At 37.5% G+C, this 20,861-nt stretch overlaps 1 protein-coding gene across 9 annotated transcripts in view; it reads left to right on the top strand.

Moving 5' to 3' along the window:
* LRRC28 (leucine rich repeat containing 28) overlaps positions 1–20,861 on the top strand; it is an 89,970-nt gene that overhangs the window by 6,797 nt on the left and 62,312 nt on the right. For 8 of the 9 annotated variants that reach the window (XR_006169922.1, XR_006169920.1, XR_006169919.1 and 5 more), the window contains 2 exons: positions 2,019–2,056; positions 2,758–2,895. Coding sequence is in view for 2 of the 9 variants with exons in the window: in XM_042824681.1 (XP_042680615.1) it covers positions 2,019–2,056; positions 2,758–2,895 (176 nt within the window). In the remaining 7 variants the exon portion in view is untranslated. The remainder of the gene's footprint in view (positions 1–2,018; positions 2,057–2,757; positions 2,896–20,861) is intronic. The other variant, XM_042824683.1, reaches the window with a different exon arrangement.

Genomic DNA, 20,861 nt, shown 5'->3' with positions numbered 1-20,861 from the left:
AGCCCATCCCTGTTGCACATTGCCACTCCAGCTAGGAGAGTTATAAAGTCTTCAGTCTTACTGATTCTAGAAGGTGGTTTGTGCACCATGGCTGGTTTTTTTGTTTTTTTTTAAGTCAAGACAAGTAGCAGCAGGAACGTGCAAGTATGAGTAGTAACAGCTGGAGACAGAATGGATTACCCAGTTTTGCCCAAAGAAGGGGCACCATGTGAGCTGTTTTCTTTTGGCAATTAAATTGAGGTTGTGAAGCCTGAGCCAACAGTTTCCCTCGCTCCCTACTTTTTGTTGTTGTTAAGGCTGTATTGTCCTTGCTTAATGGAATTGGAGGATGGAGGATAAAAAGGACATCCCCACATCCTGCTGTAACTCATTTTTCTCATTTGTAGTTTGGTAATTGACAGAACAGTGCTTCTGTTTAATGAAAAGCTCCAAACAGGAGGTGGTGTGAGTAGTCTAATGCGTTCAGCTGTCTGATCTTGTCATCTTAATTTGGTCCTTGAGGCCACACCTTTCTGGTACACATGACCAGCGTATAATTGAACTGTTTTGTATGTCACTGCAGCCCCAAATTGCTTAAGTAACAGTCATGTCTCATCATGCTGGAGTCTTAAGAGTTTGTTTATGCTGCTGAGCAGTAAAATAAATACTATTTCATATATTTAGCGTTTAATGATTTGCCATGGGGCATCAGGAGATCTCTGCTATTTGATGATGCCTTTAGGGAAGAGCTTTGTAAATTATAACTTAAAATAATATCTTACAAGCACCGATTGTAAGAATGATACCTAATTATTTGAGGTTCAGCAAGCGTAGCTGTACCACCATTATTCTTTACGTTGTAGGGAATTGCAGTGAGCCTGTGATTTGTGTAGCTTTAATAACAGAAGCCAGTGTTTGATCAGACAGTAAGAGATGTTCACTGTCAGAGAAGAGTCCGCAATATTTTCTAAAAAAAAAAAAAAATTGTTAGTTTATTATAGACAAATTTCACTTTAATAAAAATGAAAACTGGTAGCAATTTCACTGTACATTTTTAAGAACTGTACTGTTGTCTACTTATATACATTGTGTTTGTCATACTGGGAGGCCTGTTGTAAATCCTTATCATGTACCTTTTCTAATTTACTGATTGAAATAGTTGAGTATTTCTGGGAGCTGCAGGTGAAATGAGTAGAATTCTCGTGTCAAGGCTACAAAAGAAGGTTTTCACAAAAACATTGGCTATCCTTTTGCTTTTGGATATTTATCCGTATTTGAAAATTTCATTAGTGCTATTTTCTACAAGAGCCATTTGTTCATTTGCAGCCGTGTTATTTTAGGCATCAAAATTAAAACACGAGAAATGCATGTTGCAGTAGTTGAGAAGTGACTGGCAGTGCTGGAAAAGTTCCAGCAGGGGGTGCTGAACATTTTTAGTGGGAGAGCTGCTCTCCCTCAGTAACTAAGCGACAATGGGTAACATTGTGTTTGGTTGGTTTTTTTTGTTTTTTCTTTTGGAAAAATATACTCTAGATCTGAAAAACTCAATTAGGGTGACTGCATCATTTTCATTCATTCAGTCAGGTAAGGCAAGATTATTTTTTTAAGTATAGAGGGAAATGTTTCTAATTGGAATAGCTTCTGCCAGGTGTTTTTTCTTTTCTTGCATTCTGTGTGGGGTAACCTGATGGTCAAGTATGGTTGGCTTTACTTATGCTGTCTGCTTCGTTCTTTTTCCTTGATGTTTTTTTCTTGTGACTTCAGAATTGAAGCCCATTATTTTAACTGTGAATGTTCCATTTTAAATAATTATGTGTCATTCTGTTTTATTTTTAAGTTTATCTTTAGTCTTAAGTGAAACTTAAGTATCTGTCTATTGCCAGTATATGTGGTGTCCACAGCTTTTATGGTCATAAAGAAGAATGGCTGTGAGAGTGCTCTTTCAATCTGAAATTGGATATTTTGCAAACTGATTATGTAGCAGAAGTCCTTGAGGGTAACAGGTGGTGTCCTCTGCTTTTTTTTTCTCCTCCCCCCAGGTACCTTCATTCAAATAACATAGTTGTTGTACCTGAAGGTAAGTAATCTACCAGCTCGCATAAGTGGCAGGAATCATAAAATATTCATTTTTCTTCTCTGAAGAGGCCTATCTTTTTCTTTATTTCCCCATAAAACATTAAAGACTTTGATACAAAACATACCACTATAGCTTTTAGTTGATAATATCCTTGTTTATGTTATATTAAATTCTTCTAATGAACTCTCAAATGCATCTGAATGCTGGTTGCTTCAATTCTAATTGAAGAGACTGGAATGGCTAAGTGGCACTCATCTACAGAAACAAAAATCCAGAGCGTCTTCTGCTCTGAGCTGCTTACTACCCAGAACACTCTGCTGGTTTATGTCATGGCGCTTTTGAAACTTAAAATATCAAGAACTTGTATTGTATTTGTCTCCTGTGCATTAAATTTAGATTTCTGTGTCCAACTTCAGTGCAGTACTTTAAGCTCTGTTGGTACATATAGATTGGATAGATGCAAAGGAATAAAAGTGGAAAAAAAAGTGAGGTTTTCCTCCCAACCTCACTGCCAGCAATAAAGTTTTTTAGATGACCATTTTCATCAACTGTGTCATTCAGTTCTCAGACCGACTTTAATGCATCAAAATCTGCTGCTGCTTAGGTGTAAGGTACTGTGGCTTTTTATCCCCTCGTAGTCCTATTAAGATTTTAATGTTACTGTTGGGTCACATTCATGTTTTAATCTGTTCTCTCGCAAGCCATTGGCTCCCTCGTTAAACTGCAGTTTCTGGACCTAAGTGATAATGCCCTTGAAATTGTGTGTCCAGAGATCGGTCGCCTGAGATCTTTGCGTCATCTTCGTTTGGCTAACAACCAGCTGAAATATTTACCTGCAGGTAAGTACAAACGAAGTCTTAAAACAGTGGCAAAATCCATTTGATCTTCTTTGGCACAGTGATTTGTTCTAGGTTTACTTAGGTCTTAGAGATGGAGCATGGCACAGCTTGAAGGTGAAGATGAGGTGGGCGGTACCACTGCGCGGTACTGTGCCGAATGCACTTAAAGAATAGCAGGCTGTGCAGTACTGATGTGGAGGAAAATAATGAAAAATATTTCTGAAGAGGAAAATAAAGTGCTTATGTAACAGCTGTTGCCATTGTAACAAGAAAGTCTGGAAGTTACTCAAGAAGACACAAAATGCTAATGACAAACGTCATTATGATAAAATGTTTATTTGGATTTAACTGAGTATAAAGTATTCCAGTCCTCCTTCTATCTTTTAGCCAAACAGCCTCATGCTTTTTCAGAAAAGACGCGTGTCCAGTAGCTTTGCCTATGGCAGTTCTACCTCAGCATGACAGTAGATAACAAATGCTGCTCTTACTGGCTTATAACAAAAAAGCAAAATGTATTCCAAGTAAATGTGACACAGAGTCAGAAAAAGTTGGCCATAGGCAAATTTTGAATTTTTTTTTTTTTTTTTTTTTTTTTTTTGCTTTCTAAGTACTTTGATAAGCAAAAGTAACTGATTTCCCTTCTTCCATCTTTAATCTATCTGTCCAGATCAGATGATCGTAACTTTTGAATTTTTTTCACTGTTTTACTTTTTCTTCTTGCTCTGGGGTGTTTGCCTTTTCTGATCTGCAGAGAAGATAAAATGTAAGGCCAGCATTTAAAAAAAACAAAAAAACCCAAAACAAAACAACAACAACAAAAAAGCCAAACTGGTGTAACTTAATCTAATAGGATTAGCTTTTGGCTCTAACTTGAACTAAATTTTCAGTGTGACTTTCATGTGTTAAGTTCATGTGGCTTATTTGCAAGAGATATACTGCAATTTCTTTGAAGTCTTGGTTGCAGAAATCTAGGTAGTCCTCTCCTTGTACTTTTCTAGGCATACTAAGCTTTGTAGAACCAGTCAAAGAATGATTATGATTAGAAAGGCAAAATAAATTGGCTTTGTAAATGCTCTGGAATGAAATTAGATAAACCTGTTAAACATTATGACCTAAGGCCAGTAAAATTTCCATCAATTTTAAGATGTCCTACATTCAAGAGAAAGGAGAGTTTTTGAATGCGCTTTATGTTCCTCAAAGATAATTTACCTTATGGTGCTGTACCATGAAAGAAAGACTTGTTCAAAGAAAAAGTGGCACATTTGCTTCAAAACTTCACACATTAACTTAAAAAGGTTCCAAGAAAAGACTACTTTCAAAAGGATAATTTACATTACTGAGGAGCTGATTTCAAGTCTACCACATTTGGAGGTGGTATCAGCGGCGTGTAAAAGCTTCGTTTAATTTGCTCTGAAGTTTACCGAATTTCGTACTGAACATCATCAGAAAAAAGTGATTTTTCACTTTAAACGTATGAAAATTTTGCATGTTTAGAAACAATACTACTGTTGCTAATTTTATATTGGGGAACCCATTGACGTCTGTTCTTTGTTTCTGTGATGGAGTACCGTCAGTGTATGCGTATGTGATTATTGCTGTCGTTTCTAATCCTCTCTGTTCAGATGGTGTCAGTGTCATCATGGCTGGATGTCACGCAGCAGGAGTGTTACCAGTCCCAGCAAGATTTATCTTTCACTTACACTTGAGAATGTGCCCAGCTAATCTACTGCACTGAGTGTTTCTAAATGTAACATTTCCTGAAGAGTACTTGTTTCCTTAGGTTTGCATTGTCCAACAGTGAAAATTTTAAAGATTACTTGTACTTAAATTTGGAAATACCATTAATTTTGAACAGTTGACAAAACAGAGCAAAGTAGTAGGTTTTCTTAAGTTGTTTTATTCTCACTTACATTGGTAGTATGAATTTTCATACAAGAGTATTAAATAGCATTCTCTCAGGAAAACAAGCAAAATTAATAAAACAAAGCTAGGGTGAGGTATGATTTCACTGCAGAATGTTATTATACTGGGTTGTTGTTAACTGCTTTCTTTAGAGCAGATACTGCATTGCAACATCTTGTTAGGGAAGGACAAACCTTTATTTCTCTTACTTTGTAAAAGAAGTTACCATTTAAGACAGAGTTTAGCTTCTACAAATGCAGCTTGTGCTGAATGTAGAAAGCTGCTTTAAAGAAAAAAATCTCAGGTACGGGTGGTGGTCATTTGCAGAAGCAACTTCTCAAAACTGGTGGTTATCATTTTACCTCAAACTTTGTCCTGCGCAGTTATCACACAAATGGCAGAGAACTGTTTATCACAGCAGGGACCCAGTTAAGAAAGGTTGATTACTATTCACCTTGTGTAACCAACCTGCAGTATAATGATGTCACTACATAACAAGCTTACTTCAGAGTTGTTAACCTGTCATTCCTCTTCTCTTTCCCTTCCTGGTGTCTGGTGCTCTAAGCACTCCCAGATTTTGTTGAAACTACATGGGTATTTGTAGCAACTTACTGAGGGTACTAATAAATCTTACTATTATGACTGCAAACATTTGGATGGCAAACAGTTTCTCATATTCATATAGTTAATGATGCTTTTCTGTCGGACTTTATATTGTTAAGAATGACTCTGTTTTATCTTCTTCAGTTGTGATTAAGAATTGAAAGAAAAAATGAATAGCATGTGGTGTTTAATTATCTGTTTTTGATGAGATTGTTCCACAGTTGTGCTATTAACACTCGTTAGTATTTTAGTGTTGCCTTTCAGAAATTCAGCATAGCTTTTATTTTTAAACATTTGAATCAGTGCGTGAAATGAAGCCTTATAAAGATGTTTGTTTTCAGTATGACTGTAAATGTTTTTCAGACTCTAAAGACTGAGCATGTGCTGCTGTTTACCTTCAGTGTGATGGGCAGAGAGGTTTTAGTGTTTACGTATTTGTTCACATAAAGTTGGTGAGAATGGAGTAACTGGAAGGCCTCTCTTCTGTTTCAGGTTTAGTCATGTCTGAGTAGGTTTGAGAAGTTGTCTTGAGAAGATGTGAGGGAGGATGATGAAAAAATGTGCAGGCTGTGTGAAAGGTGTAGTTTCCTAAAGAAATTAGTCCGGACTGATGAAGGGAAAAAGGCCCGTAGTTGAAGCATGGATGTTATGTTTCTTGGAGATTAGAAAACGCTTTGCGTGCTGTAGCGTTCTTGTAGTGTAAATAATAATCCTACCTTTGTGCTTAGCAAACACTGTGAAGTCAGCGTCACCTGTTGATAACTTCATGCACTTTGGCCTCTGAGCACATTGTTTTTGGTGGTTGGATGCAATTAAACAGTCTGACTTGCATCATGTATCTTGACAGCTTTGAAAGGTGACTAAGCTGAATTTGGTGAGAAGCAAATGGAAAAATTGTCTAGAATAAGCGCACTGAAATGGAACATGAAATAGCTAGAAGAAAATGCTTTGTGAGATTCTGTTGCAGTCATGTTTTGGTTCATTCTTTGTTAAGGTTAATAAATGGACCTGCTCTTGTCTAAGGTAGAGTCAGAGTATCTAAGTCGTGGTAATAAAAAACATTAACTGAAAGACCCTCTTTGAGACAAGAGCTGCTTAAAAGAGCTGCAACTAAGTCTAAAGAAATGAACATGGTAAGGATTTTAATACTTACAAGAGTTCTCCTGAGTGCTTTTTTCATTGAAGTGTTCAGCATTAATTTTGTTTTGCAAATGGCAGACCTTGTGTCTTTTGTCCTGTACAACATATTGGCTCTTTTAGTTGACGCTGGAAAGCCTAATTCTTGAACGACCATCGCACTTTCTGCTCTTTAACTGTACCACTTAAATCCTTCAAATTCTCGAGGACCATTTAGATACACTACTGGGAATATTTTTTGAAAAATCATAGTTGTAGCATAAGTGAAAGATGGATTGTATTATTACAGTAACTCTATTTCAAGAAATTTCTCTTTACTCCGGGAGTTGATGCATCATTTTAATGTAGGATTTTAGTTAGGTCTATTTGAACGTGTTGAAGTAAATCTTCTGGCCCTTCTTAAAAATGATTGCTTAGAAACTTTCTGAAAGTTCTTTTCTCTTATGTTCATAATGTATATGGTGTGTCAACTGCTTTCATGCTTGAGAAACTAGATTTTTCTTTCTCTATAAGAATTACTATATATACTGTACTTGCAAAAAAAAATCTATGGGCTGTACTGGAGAAATGATTCTTCAGGTGGGAAAACTGAGACACCTTTAGCTTCAGGACTGTTATGTTATCGTATAGACTTGATTTTACTTTATCCTTAAAGTTTTGATGTGGTGATTTTTCATTTTGGTTTTGTAGTTAGTGAATGCATGTTTGGACAACAGATGACTGGAAAGAAGGTGGGTTATGCTCAGATGAATGTTTTGTTTGACAAGGATTGGACTTACGTTGCACACTGCTTGACAAATACTTCTCTTTAGAAATGGCAAGTTGTAGCATCTTGCTCAAAGATTTAATTAAAAATGAGGTTATGTTTACTCAGCACATGTTGGAGTTAATTATAGATATACTAAAATGAAAAGCTTCATGTTTTGCCAAGTCAAGAGCAAAAGCTTAAGTAATTATACAAAGAATAGGGTATGGTTTATGATCCCAGCACATCTTTAGGCAAAATTCCCATGAAAATGGAAGTGTGTGTATGTAGATGTATAGCAGCACTTGTCTTTGTATGGGCTAGACCAAGTTTCCCTTTGTGTTTGTTGTCAGAAACAGTTCTTAAATGCTCTGAGTGCATTGATCAGGCAAAATAAATAAAATGCAGTTGAATAATAGCCAGTTGTAAGCAATCTGTATGATGCTGTTTCTTTGATCTGTGAAGCAGAAGTGCAGGTGAGTGGGGTGTGTGAGCAGTGGTGGAGGCAGGGAGGCACTGATCTCTGCAGCACTCAAATTCAGGTTTGCCAAATACTACCCTTTCTTTCCTAACAAAAAGTGGGGCTTCCATTTCTAATTAATATTTCTGTGTTCTCTTGATACCTCTGCGTGCTGCATTCAGTTGTTGCCTTTTGCTTTGTTTAAGTTGAATCCAAAGGACAGTTTCTAGTTTCTTCATATGCCTTTAGTATTTTAGAAGTGCAAATTGCAGCCGTATTTACAAGAGCTTAATGGCATGCATGCTCTTCATTTCACTTCTGTTCAAATCCTTGTTCTTTTTAAGGCAAATTGTTTTAGAAATAGTCCGTTTAAGTCCCATTATAATACATTTGTAGACTTAAAAAAAAAAAAAAAAGACTTCAAAGCATTTGAGAGAGATTCTCTGAAGCTGATAAGGCAGGTTGTCATCTTTTACAGACAGGAAAGTGCTTTAACAGAAGTGATTTGCTCCAGGCCACAGCAGGAGTCAGTGTTAACCAGAAATAGAACTTGGGTGTTCCCATTCCATTTGTTGAGACCACACCTTTATGAGGTTAGTCGTGTTTAATATTGGGGAGGACTGAGTTTTCCTACCTGTTATTAGGAAATGAGTAATTATCTCTTCATAATCAATAATTCTCTGAGTTAATAAGAAATTAATAGCAGTAAGATCAATGAGGTTTTTATAACTGAAGCACGTTGTGTTTCTGACAGGCTGGAAGACTTCATGAAGAAGAACTTAAAAAATATAACTTGTACAGTATCATTTTCTCTTGCATAGGTAACTTCAGTTTTAATGATGAGGAGGGTTAAATCAGACTACAATTAATTACTGCTCTGCCTGTTTAGAAAATAACCCTAGGAATGTTAATTGATAAATGCAAAGCAAAACAGACTTAGCAATATGCTTTGCTAATTGGGGGCAAGGGAAGCTTTGAGATGTGAAAACTGTGTATTCATTTTTCTCTTTTTTTTTTAAAGTCACTATAAAATACAATATCCGTATTTACTATTCATACCAATATTTCACTGGTAAAGACTTCCTGAACACTCGACTTAGCAATTCTGAATAGAGCTCAATATGAGGTATTTCAGTAAATCTTAATTAAGAAGTTATGTTTACATGCCTTTCCCTACCTCTGTTTTCACAGTAGATTTCCTGTGATCAGGGCTGTAGCATGCCAGTAATTCTATTATTCTTATGGATCTTGGCATTAAAATATGCAGTCTAACTTAATGTTTAAATATGTTTTTCATATTTTTCAGAAACCTCAAGTCGGGGGCTGGTAGGGGTGCTGGGGAGTGAAGGTGGAGGAGAAAATACATTGATATTTCGTGGGTCTTTTCCTGCTATCTATCCCTTCTGCCTTTATTACAGTCTGATTAAGCTACGTTATGCTGATACTTACCAACGTTCAATTTTTTGTATGATTGTGTCTTTAAAAGCTGAGGCACAAACTGATGCAGGCTCTGTTCTTTTTTCAGAGTTGGCGTAACGTTAGTCCACTCTGCTTTCCTAATTTAGTAACATGTATGCAGGATGGGGCAGGTTTGGTACGCCAGGCACCAATCCAGGAGTGTGGTGTTTTTAAGTAAATGGACTTGTGGGGATTTGAGGAAAACATAGATTGGGTTACATGAGCTTTGCACTCGGTGAGTCTGCGACTATTTAAAGGAACATGAACTCTTAAGTACAAATCTCTCAATTCTTGTCATAAGAAAATTGGTTTTCCTGAAATACATAGATGTCTTTTAAATTTTAAATGCAATAACAGCTTGTTTTCTTAACACATGCAGTTTTATTCAGTAGACTGTGTCCTGCAATAAATTATATATATATTTTACCAGTCAGCTTACTAACTGAAATTAATATTAGCTCTTATGGAGAACAACAAAAAAATTGTTCTTTACCCAAATCAGTGTGAAACTTGCCAACACTTGCCTGTTACTGTGTTTTTTTTTAACATCAAGGTTTTAAGGCTTTAGTAGTGATGCTGTATTAGTGGAAGCACAGTGAAAATATAGTAACTTCAAGACATTCTTTGGCTTTCTAGCAGGAGAACATTTGGATTTAGTGTAAGCTACTATACAGCTCTGTCCTCACAGTCAGTAAGAAAGACTTTTTTTTTTTTTTTTTTTTTTTTTTTTTGGTAAGAAAAAATTTCCCTAGAAAACTATAGGGAAGGATTATCTCAGAAGAACTGAACAAAATGGTCTTGTGGATGGTTACTGTTGTTGGACTTCATGACCTAAACAGAGGTGACCAAAGCACAGGGTGGTGTATTGTACAAGTGCTGTTCCTTAACAGATTAGCTTTCATGCATGTCCAAACACAGTGGTGCCTATTTAATTAAAGGATGTTGGTGGTGTGAGATTTTATAACAGAGTCTGCATTGCTCAAATATTTGGTTTGGTTTAAATTCTCAGGAGGACTGTGAGTACCTCCGAGTGCTTTAAATTTATGGGGAGGGAGGCGAAGACAGAAGAAAAAAAAAAAAAGTTTTATTAAATTCCTGGAAATTTTTACCAACTGAAGTCTTTCTGTATACCCTAACCTGGATAATGTGTCAGGATGAGTCATCTGTGTATACCAACCTGTTCACTGTTCTCTTTGTCTGCTTGCCCCCTTCTTACAGTTACTTTTTTCCATAATTGTGTGTCACTTCCCCTCATTGAGAGTCTTTGGAAAGCCTTTTTGTTAGTATCATACCATCTTCACCATGGAAGGTTTATAACATCAGTGGATGCTAGTAGCAAAAGCAGACATAAAAACATACGGTCAGAAAAGTTCTAGAACTATGTTTTCAGTTTTATGCATTGCAGTGTAGGTTTTCTTGTTCGACCTCTTCTTCTAGATAGGCTTCTATAGGGTGTACTGGAACTGAAGTATTTCCTGTGACTGCAGGGGAAATGATGCTAAGAGCCAAAAAATTGGAAAAAGAAAAAAAAAATGCTTCAAGAAAGGCCTGTGGTATTTATCATCATACTGTTGCACAGTAGGTTGTCAAAAATGCATGTGTTTGATGTATGTGTGCTGTAATTCATTAATCAGGAAACTAATAGAAAACAACTGAAGAAGCCGTAACTTTAACATTTATATTGTGTACTCTTGGGCTGGCAAATTTAACTTAAAGTTTGCTATTGTAACTTAGCTCAGTGATTGGGAAAAGCATTTGGAAACAAAGGTATTTTAATTAGTGGGTTTTTGTTTTTTGAAGAAAAAAAAAACTGATATTACTCAGTGCATTTGATTTCCAAATGCCTTCAGTTTTGTGAAATGTGGTTCTTAAAACAGCTGTGGTCATTACGTATCTGGAAAAGTGATCAGGGACAAATTGGAATTGCTGTCATGGCTTCATGTCAGTAGCTTGGAGTCTCAAGTCCTTGTAAGGTAAAAGTGTAGAGACCAGGAACCTAGCAAGTGTTTGGGCTTTCTAACACTTGTTCAACAATATTTAGAAGTTGCTCAGCTTGTTACTGATTTCATCTTCTTTTTATCGCACATTTTAACAAGATGATGATGACTTGGGCTCCATCACAGTGTTTTTTTTTCCTTAGGTCCCTACATTTTTTGATTATCCTTTAACTTGGACACTGCCTGTTTGAGTTTTGACTGTATTTAAGGTATGAATGGTGTTCTTATATAATTACCGAGTTGACAGAGAGATCCAGGAGTGTCTGTAGGGTTCAGTACCTCAGCATTTCAGATCATGTCCATTTCATTTAAATTCTTCATGTGATCTGGGCAGAGGATGGTTTGACCTGTAAATATTCCCATGTTTGATAGTTCTTATTGGTCACAGAGTCTTAGTGAAAGTTATGGTCTCATCACATATGTGGAAAGAGACATCTCTCAAGGCGACACCACTGGAGTTTTAATTTTTAAAATAATTTTTATGTTATATCCATGGTAGAAGAGATGTGTTTTTAGAAGGCAAGAATATCTTAGTGGAAGGTTGTCTGCGACCTGATGTTGCCCGGTCTGTCTTCAGTTTTGATTTCCAATGAGCCTTGATACCCCGTGCATCTATGTAGGTGTGTATACAAGGTGTGTGTATGTATACATGATTTTAGTGTTTTGAAATTGACTAGTTCAGACTAAGAAAGGTCCATCTCTTGCCACTTGCTCTTTACTATTCTGTGAGATCATTGTGTAGGATACCATGTGTCAGACTTGCAGAATCCGGCCTCTCCAGTTCCATGCTTCCTACCATCAAACTGTGCCTTTCCTTCTCTGAAAAGAAGTTTGCAGGAAATCTGGGGAGGTGTGGGTGAAATCAGGACGGAGGAGAGAAAAGCCAATCTAATTATTACCAGTGATATTCTTGAGCCTGTTGTGTTTCTAGCTTTGTAGTACTCCACTTGTGAAAATCAAAGTCTTTGCAGGAACATGTATGTTTTCTAAGCTCTGGGCCATGGGCTTTCGCCCTGGTAGCTGTTCCCCTTAAGGGCTTTTAGGTAGGAGATGAAGGAATTGTGCCAAGATGAATGAGTTTGAACACTGCTTCTAATGTTGGTGTACTTGGACGATATGTGCATTCCAGAGAGGCTGTGAGCAGATAGTGCTGGATTCTATTGTTATGAGATTTGATGCTGCCTCTTGAATCCTGGCTCATGCTTCTATTGAGCAGCCGTTGATTTCTTGAGTCACTGTAAGCATTGTTTTGCCAGGGGTTTTCCTCCTGTCTGTGGGAGGTGGACTGGGGATTTGAAGATACTTAGTGTGCTTTAAGTAGTTGTTGCAAGCATTGATTTTAGGCTTACAACTTTACAGAGATATCACAGATCTTATAACTGTAGAAGTGCTGTAGTTATGTTACAGAGTTGTAAGCCTTTTTGTTAAAAAAGCCTGAAGTAGAAATTATGTAAGCATTCCATTAAGCAAATTTTTTTTCTGCTAAACTCATATTTCTTTGTAAATTGTTAAAATACAGATTAAAAAAATGTCACTCTGTCACACGTGTATGAAACCTCCGGACATTGCTTAAAGTCTACCAGACACATATCAGATGCAAAATATTAAATGACAAGGAACTAAAAAATTGATTTTAATACAGAGGTGGCATGTCTTTAGGTGATACTGAAATCAGAAATGGGACAATAAGGAAATGCTTCTACCATGTGCAGATATTTAGTGCATCACTGTATGAACTAATCTTTGCAGAAGAAATGATAAGCCTGAATTTTCTAGGGTAAAATGAGATCAGAGCCTTGGTGGAGTTAATCCAGCCAACTCTACTCTCCGCTTGTACCATCACTGAGCTGTCGCATCAGAATGGAGGGCTTCTGAAAGTCTCTTGTCCTTTGAGGATGCTCCCAATGACATGCTGAGCCAGGGGCTACAGGACAAAAGTGGGAAGTTCATACAGCAATATGTAACTTTAAAGAACATTAAGTTGTCATTGCTGCTTTGATCAGTGATAGAGTATTCTTTGATAAAACTCAGATCTAAGGGCTTCAGGCTGTACAATCAAAACAGTGCATTCTGTTCCTTTTAGTTTTGAAAATGTGTTTCTACAGTCTTTTTAAAAAGTAGAATGTGTTTGTTAGAGCTGATTAAACCTGACACACAGACCTAAATAGTGAAGGTCAAATAGAATTATTTGTTGTGGGTTTTATGTGTGTGTCTTGATTGCTTGAAAGCTTAGATTTGAAGTTTATGGAGAGAACTCATAATGAAAGTTCCATGCGGAAGGAAAAAATAACTGAAAATAGTCAAGGTTGTATTTGAATTCAGTCAGTATTTGATTTGCAGTGGTTGTTTTGGTTATTGGCTATATGGCAGTGGAGGTGGGGAAGTGGAGGTTCTTCAGTTGTCGCTGGTCAGTTCAGTTCCAGTGGAGCTGAACCCCAGATGCAGGAAAGCAGGTTACCAGGAGTTTAATTTGCAGTTACGTTAGCCAGTGTTGCAGTGTTGCATTGGCTGTTCGAAGGTATTGGTTATGTAAGTGTTTGAAAGCCCATTAAAGATGATCGTAACTAATAGTTCCTTTTACTTCATGCATTACCAGTGTGGACCCTAAAGCTCTGCAGATCACTGACAGCTCTGGCGAATTTTCTCCTATCTTCAAACTCTTGGCGGCAGTTCAGAGAGTTGTCACAACTGAGGTGACATGGTGCTTTGTTGCTGAGCTGGCTGCTTTCCTGTGCGACTGTCTTCAGTACTGCTGAAAATGAATGTAGACATCATTTGGTTTATTACGATAGGATGCTTTGATCTATGTTAAGATAATGTGGTTTTTTTTTTGAGTTTTTCGTGCTTAAGAAAAAAAGTAAAACAAAAAGAAATTGTTAGGATTTTTCAAATTCTTTCTTATTGTAATAAAATATGTGAGTTAGTGTAACATTTTTCAAGTTGTCACTCCCTTCTCTTTGAAGCTTCTTTCAACCTGCTGAATCTACTGTAAGAGCACAGCAAATCCGCTTCTGTGGAATTTGATACAAGGGCTTTTCCATGTTAGGCCTGGCAGCAGTCATGTTCAGAATGACATACCTTGGGGCTATCATCGGGTGGATTCTCCTCCTTGTGCAATGCACACATTGTTTTTTCCCCTGTGAGAGGAAAAATATGGGACTTGCAGTAGATCTGTTACTTTTGAGTGTCTATTGTTGCAAAAATAGCTTATTAGAGTCAACATATTCTAAGAAATCAATGTGAATTTCAGTGGTCATATAGTGCCAAATACCAGGCTTAATTTGTAAGTAAAGGAGTTTCAGAGGAAGTGAGTTCACATCTCATCTGTCAGCACTGAATTCTTCTGGCGATGATTCTGATAGTAAAGATCGGACTTCATCGATTGCCTGCTTAAAGACATATGTGATGTATGTGAAGTTCATATCTGAAACTTCATAACAGATGCTCTTAAAAATACTTCTAAAAGACTTTATATATATGTTACCCAAAGGCAAAACTGAACTTAGAGAGGATTTTAAGGTGCTCAGGGCTTGTCTCATAAACATTTTCAATGGCTGTTCACATGGCAGAAAACAGATGTGTATGGACAAGGCTGAGACTAAAACTCCCAAGATTTTGAGAGCTACGTAGGACGTGTTTCATGTATGAATGGTGTATTTCTGTAATAAGAAAACTTATATGGCCAATATATTCAATAGCATTAGTGAGATTTTCAGAAAACCTCAGCTTTGAACAGATACTAAACTGTGGGTCTTTTTCTGTGAGATTTTTCATCACTTTGTAAATGTGTGGAAAAAGGGCACGTAACACTGCTTTGCAAATTCCAGGTTTGCATTAGAAATGGCAGGGTACAACGCTGCCAAGGAGCTCTGTGTTCTGCTGCGCTGACTTGAGTATGGCAGGGTCTTAAGCAAAGACCAAGTAATCCAAGCAAGCTACAACAGCTTTTCTGAACAGTTATGCCAGTGCTTGTTGTCTTTACTAACATGATTTGAAAATAAATTCATGGTGGGAAAAACTGCACTTAATTGTATCATTTACCACCATAAGATGATTGGTAGAAGTTAAGCAGCGTGCGTCTGCTGTGACAGACACGGCTGCAGACTTGCTTATGGAATGCAGGAATTGTTAGCTCACAGATCCTATTCATCTATTTTGTTAAGAGGTGATTTTCAGTGGACTGAACTTTTGAAATCATTTGCTACTGATATTTTGTGTAAAACCTCTTGGCTACTTGAAAAAAATGATTTGTTGCTGTTGTAGGGAATCAGCGTTTGTGACCAAAGAAAATAGCTCTTGACTCTAAATTCTGTGACTTTATAAGGTTGGATGATGAAAGCTGACATTTTTTCCCCTTAAACTCTTATGTCTCTACGAAGTAAAGCTGTCTATGAATGTACTTTTGTCACTTTGGTTCCCCCTCCCCCTCCTTTTTTTTAACTTACCCTAAGCTCTTATAAGTTGCATACAATGATTAGCAATATTAACGGGTAGTTGACTTTATGTGTGCATTAAGCAAATGTAATTCACTAGGGCAAGAGTGCTTGGGGAGGCTTGGTGAACAGAATCGTTCAGTCTTTGAAAGTGAGCTAAAAAAAATTGTTAGTGCTGTGCAGTAGAATTTTAGAGTGTATAGATTTCCATTTTGATCTTCCTGGCCACATGCATTATTATTTTACATCTACCATTGTGAGAAATTGAAATCAAAACTACTTACTACTGATACCTTTGTTTTTACTCAGCTGGTCTATTAAATAAATGAGGGCAAACTAAAATGCATCATTTACTGACAGTAAATGTAAATGGTAAAAGCCTATAAGGAGAGTGTGTGGAACCAGAGGTATTACGTGAGATTAACTTTCCTGTGGTTCCTGTCACACATGCAGAGTTCGATACCTGTGTTTCAGTTACCTTAATTTTATTGCTGTGGTATTTGAAATAAGGGGCCATGTTTAACTTAGCATTGTGCAAATCTGCATTAAATTGTCATTCGTTATTGAAAGCTCTGATGCAGAACAACACCAAGTATACTCAGGTTGGTAATTATTTAATGTTTGAGAGCTTTATGGACTAGGACTACTTATTTGTTTATCTAAGAGAATGAAATTAAGCATGGCCAAGTGTGGGCTTATTTGGAGTATAATTGTAAGCCTTGTCTATTTTGTGCCAGTCTGAAGTACTAAGCAGTGATATTGTCCACTGATTGAGATAAGGTTTGCAGTTTCTCACATATTTTGAAAACTGGGACATGGCTGTAGTTGTTTTGTTTGAAGTCTGATGTTGTCTTCTTTGGTAACAATCTCAGAAACTGTTAGTTGTTAGTCAGTACCATTTTTCAGTAGTTGCCTCATCATGAGAGCAGCCTACTGTGTGGCCTTGCAGATGCAGATGTGGGCACAAACCAGCTGGGGAAGTAAGGAGGATCTGGGGAACCTCCTGTTACTGCTACTAGGAAAGGGCATCAGAATCCATAGCTTTCTTTTAAGGAAGTTTCACCTATATTGCAATAGGAGTATTTCCTCTGAATATTCAGCAGTCACTCCCCTGTAATTACTGTTGCAATTTGTAGTAACTGCTGGTCTGTTGAAGTTCCTGCCCTGAAGTGGACTGAAAGAACTTCTGTTTTCATAGGTCTTCAGTGAAGGCAATCCCATTCATTAGTGTTCCTTTGAGAAACTAATCTGGTGACTCCACTGTTGTAGATGTGGTTCCAAGCTAAAGGATTTCCTTCTGTTCTTCTCCTTTCCATTCTACCAACCAAATTTGTAGTTGTTTTTTTCTCTGTTACTGAGGCAGTTGACCTTCAGGAAAGATGCTCCTTAGATGTCTGCCATGAATGGGCATAATTTGGCTTTGCACAGTGTAGTAGTTTTCCACTGAAAGATAAAAATCTAACCTGGGCATGTCTATGTGTGTGTGTGTGTGTGTGTGTAGCTTTTGTTATGTATTTAGTTATTTCCTGGAGAAGCACAGTGGAAAAATCTCAACCCGAAGAAAAGAAACAAAGATGTGCCCTTTTCCAGGCAGTAGAGAACCAGCTGATAGCAACAGTCAAAGCAGACAGCTCTTTGCTTGGCTTAAAGTAGTACACTGAAGTAGTAATGGCTTAGGAGCACTAAGTACTGAGCTGCATTGTCAGAGACCAGTCTGTCGTCTTGAATTTTTTCCTCTGAAAAAGAAAGGAAAAAGCTGTCCTGGATCTTAGAGCGAGGATTGGTGTGTCTGTGTGGCTTCCTGAGCCATCCTTAATCACTTCCTGAGGAAGCTTGTTTGTTTACTGTGTTTGTAAGCGATGATTGGTTTGTTGCACATAATCTAAACCTCTCTTGTTAATCAGCATCTCAGTTCAAAGCACTGGCTCTTTATTTTGTTCACGAAGGCTTTCCAAAAAGTGGTGTTTTTTTGTGTTTTTTTTTTTTTTGCATTTCATGTATTGACAGGAGTGCACAGTGAGTTATGGGTGATGTGCAGCAGTAAAGATAGTAAGACAGAAATAAAACAAGAATAACATAAAAGATGTCATGCTTTATTCATACTGTATTTGTTTACGTTCATACCACCCAGGAATACTCAGAAGAAAAAAAATATAAACAGCTGTTGCTCAGAGGAAGAACAGCAGCAAAAATACATCACTTCCTTAATGAGACTTTTTTTTTTGTAAGGAACGAGCAGAATTTTCCATGTAGCCTACTTGCTGAAGTACCATTCTTTCTCTTCACGGTTTATATTGGCTCTTCTATCCAAAATTTGGGACATCATTTAATAAGACTGTAGCAAACTGTTAGCATAGTAATTCTGCATCTATTATGTTTGCTTAACATCAGGATCTCACTTTGGAGTAGTAAAGTGCTAGGCAGAGCACAGTGGAATAAAATAAGTTGTTTTCTGAGGAAGGAAAGCTGGCTGATGGTTTCATGGCCCGCAGTTACCTTTGTGCATAAACAGCTGCTTCCCCCACACCCTCACTCTTTATTTTGGATGAGTCCTCACTCATTTCTTTAACCTGTTCCCTTACTTATTCCTCTTGCCATCCTTTTTGGCTGTTCTCACATGTGCTAATTTCTGGTGTATTTATGATCAGAGTTGTTCTAACTGTCCTCATTTAAACTGCCAAATTATGGAATAAAGTGGAATTCCACATGTGTTTCTGCAAGCATAAGCACAAGCACTTATGCAAGTTGAAGAATAACAGTTTAAAAAAGTAGTTATCTTATATAAGGAGATTTGGCAAGGCATCTGTCTTAAATAATGTGAGCAAACGCATAGCCTTAACTCTGGTAGCTGCTTCTGTCGGTGTTGCGTGGATTCTTGACAGTATGGCGTCTCCTATCACTTACTGCTGGGGAAGATGTCTGCTGGAGAATCGATCTGCCTGTGTGGGTGACTGCCAGCAGAGGTTTGCAGGCACCTGCGTGGGCTTAGGTGTGGTGCCCTGTGCATTGAGGTAAATGTGGAACACAACCTAAGAACTGCTGCAGGTCTGTGCTCTCAGCCTGCTGCTTCAGTGCCGATGTTGAGGGGAGAGAGGACATATGAAACGGGCAACTTTGGTATTCTCAGTTTAAATTTAATTGTGGTAAGAGGTGGGAAACCACTGACCTTTCGGAGAGTTTGCCTTAACGAGACCCTCACACCTGATATGTTTTCAGCCACTTTGCTGAACTGAAGTTGCTGTTTTGCAAGATCAGACTTCAGAATGCCACTCATCCCACTTTTGTGAACGATGGTACAAAGTAAATAAGGTTTGGTACTAAATTGGTGCGTGACATTTAGCAGTGACAATTTGGATAGAAGATTGTATGTGGGCATGTGCAGTAGAAGTGTATATTTTGCGCTTATTTTGAGTTTTGTCTGCTACCAAAATGATTTTTAAAAGTGTCAATGCAGTTAATGGCTGAGGCAGGGGAGGCACAATTGGGAGCATCTTTGAGCGTTACTCACGTGAGTAGGTTCATTCAGGAAAACACTTGTGCCACAAAAGAACTCTGACTCTGTTCTTTCTAGTCAGGAAATTTATGTGAAGTGGAACCAAGGCTTACTTAAAAACTACAGATTCAGTTTCAATCAGCTGGGATAGAGGCTTTTCTTCATATAATTTTTATGGCTTTAAACACATTCAGGGCCCTGTTTAAAAACAGGTTATTCATGAAATAGTTTCTGCAGTATTCCAACACATCTTCTGGTCCCACTGTCTTCTTTTCTTAAATCATAGAGCAAATACTAGCCTGCATAAGCAAAATAGAGGAATAAGTCACCTTCAGGTTTGTTAGTCATGAGGAGCAGGATCACTTTCAAACTTTCACTAATAATATGGTAAAGGCTTTGCATACAGCCGTGTCAAAATGTAAATGTAATTATTTTTACCTCCCCCTTTCTATGTCCTTAAATCTAATTATTCCAATTTTGAGTTATGGTCAGACTTGCTTGTTTGATGGTAGCACAGGTCTGTCATAGGTGCCAATTAGCACAAGAGGATTTTTTTAATCATTTTTTTATAGGCCATGAAATGTGAGCTGCTTAGTAGGACAGTAAATGTAATGCAATATGTAATAGGCTATTTAATTTGCTTTAACCATTTTAAAAGCTATTTAAGTTCTCCTGAGACTAAAGATCTAGAGTGGATCTAAAAGATCTTTTCCCTCAAGCCCTTGGTTATTTAAACTTGTGTTTCCTGTCCTTAGAAACACATTTAAATTTTACAGGCATGCACAGATATATAAATATTTTTCTCAAATGGAACAGATGATAATAAGCTTTGTGAGTATGAGAAACTTCAAACGTCTTTCACTTGTATCATCTGATAGGAAAATGCATCTTGTATTGAGGTTCATGGAAGTTGATCATCATTTCATACATTAAGTGTGGTAGCCACGAGCACTTTGTTCCCTTCCTGAGGCAATCCACTGCTTTCTGTTTGGACCTGAGGATATGAAGGGACCACTGGGTGCATGAAGTCCAGTGCTTCACATGACAGCCAGTCCTCACAGCACTTAACTCTGCAGATACATAAGACTCTATTCCCTTCGGTACCACAGGCTGGGAAGAAATTAACTGAATGGTGGATAGCAAAGACTATGGCTGCAGCTGTGGGACAGCAACATGCTGCTGGATTTGCAGTGGGTGTCAGACAACACTGTGCCAGATGGAAATGTTTGTATGATAAAAGCAGGACTGTCACTGCTAACAGTATGAAGGTGTGTTAATGTACTTCTTTGTTCCTGATGATTTGGCTAGACCAAGAAATTGTGTTAGTTATTTTCAGTGCTGACTTGTAACCTGTGAACCAGCACAACCAGTCCCTCTCTTCTGCCAGTGTTTCAAGCAGATATTCTTCATTCCATTTTAGTCACTGAAGTCTAAATGCTCTTGCTTTTCTTTCTATATAGTAATTGGATTCTCAGTCATGTTAGCAATATTTGAAATGCTTATGTTGTCACCGAAGCAAAACCTAACGATTATTTTTACCATGGCAGAAAATAGAAGTTCTAAACAAAGTAAGCCCTCAAGGAATATCGCCACTGGTAATATTTTTCCATGCCAGTTGTTTGCTGTGAGATATAACACCCATGTGTTAACTAAGGAATTTCATCAGAGAAAGATAAGCTAGTATAATTTGATTTACATTTGGAATGATCAAGGTTGCATTTTCATTCTTCTTGTCTTG

This window comes from Centrocercus urophasianus, unplaced genomic scaffold, assembly GCF_019232065.1.
Source record: "Centrocercus urophasianus isolate 14NV4802_14NV808 unplaced genomic scaffold, USGS_Curo_1.0 seq_23, whole genome shotgun sequence".
NCBI classification, from domain to species: Eukaryota; Metazoa; Chordata; class Aves; order Galliformes; family Phasianidae; genus Centrocercus; species Centrocercus urophasianus.
The sequence above is the reverse complement of the archived record's forward strand: the minus strand, read 5'-3'. Positions and strand labels throughout refer to the sequence as shown.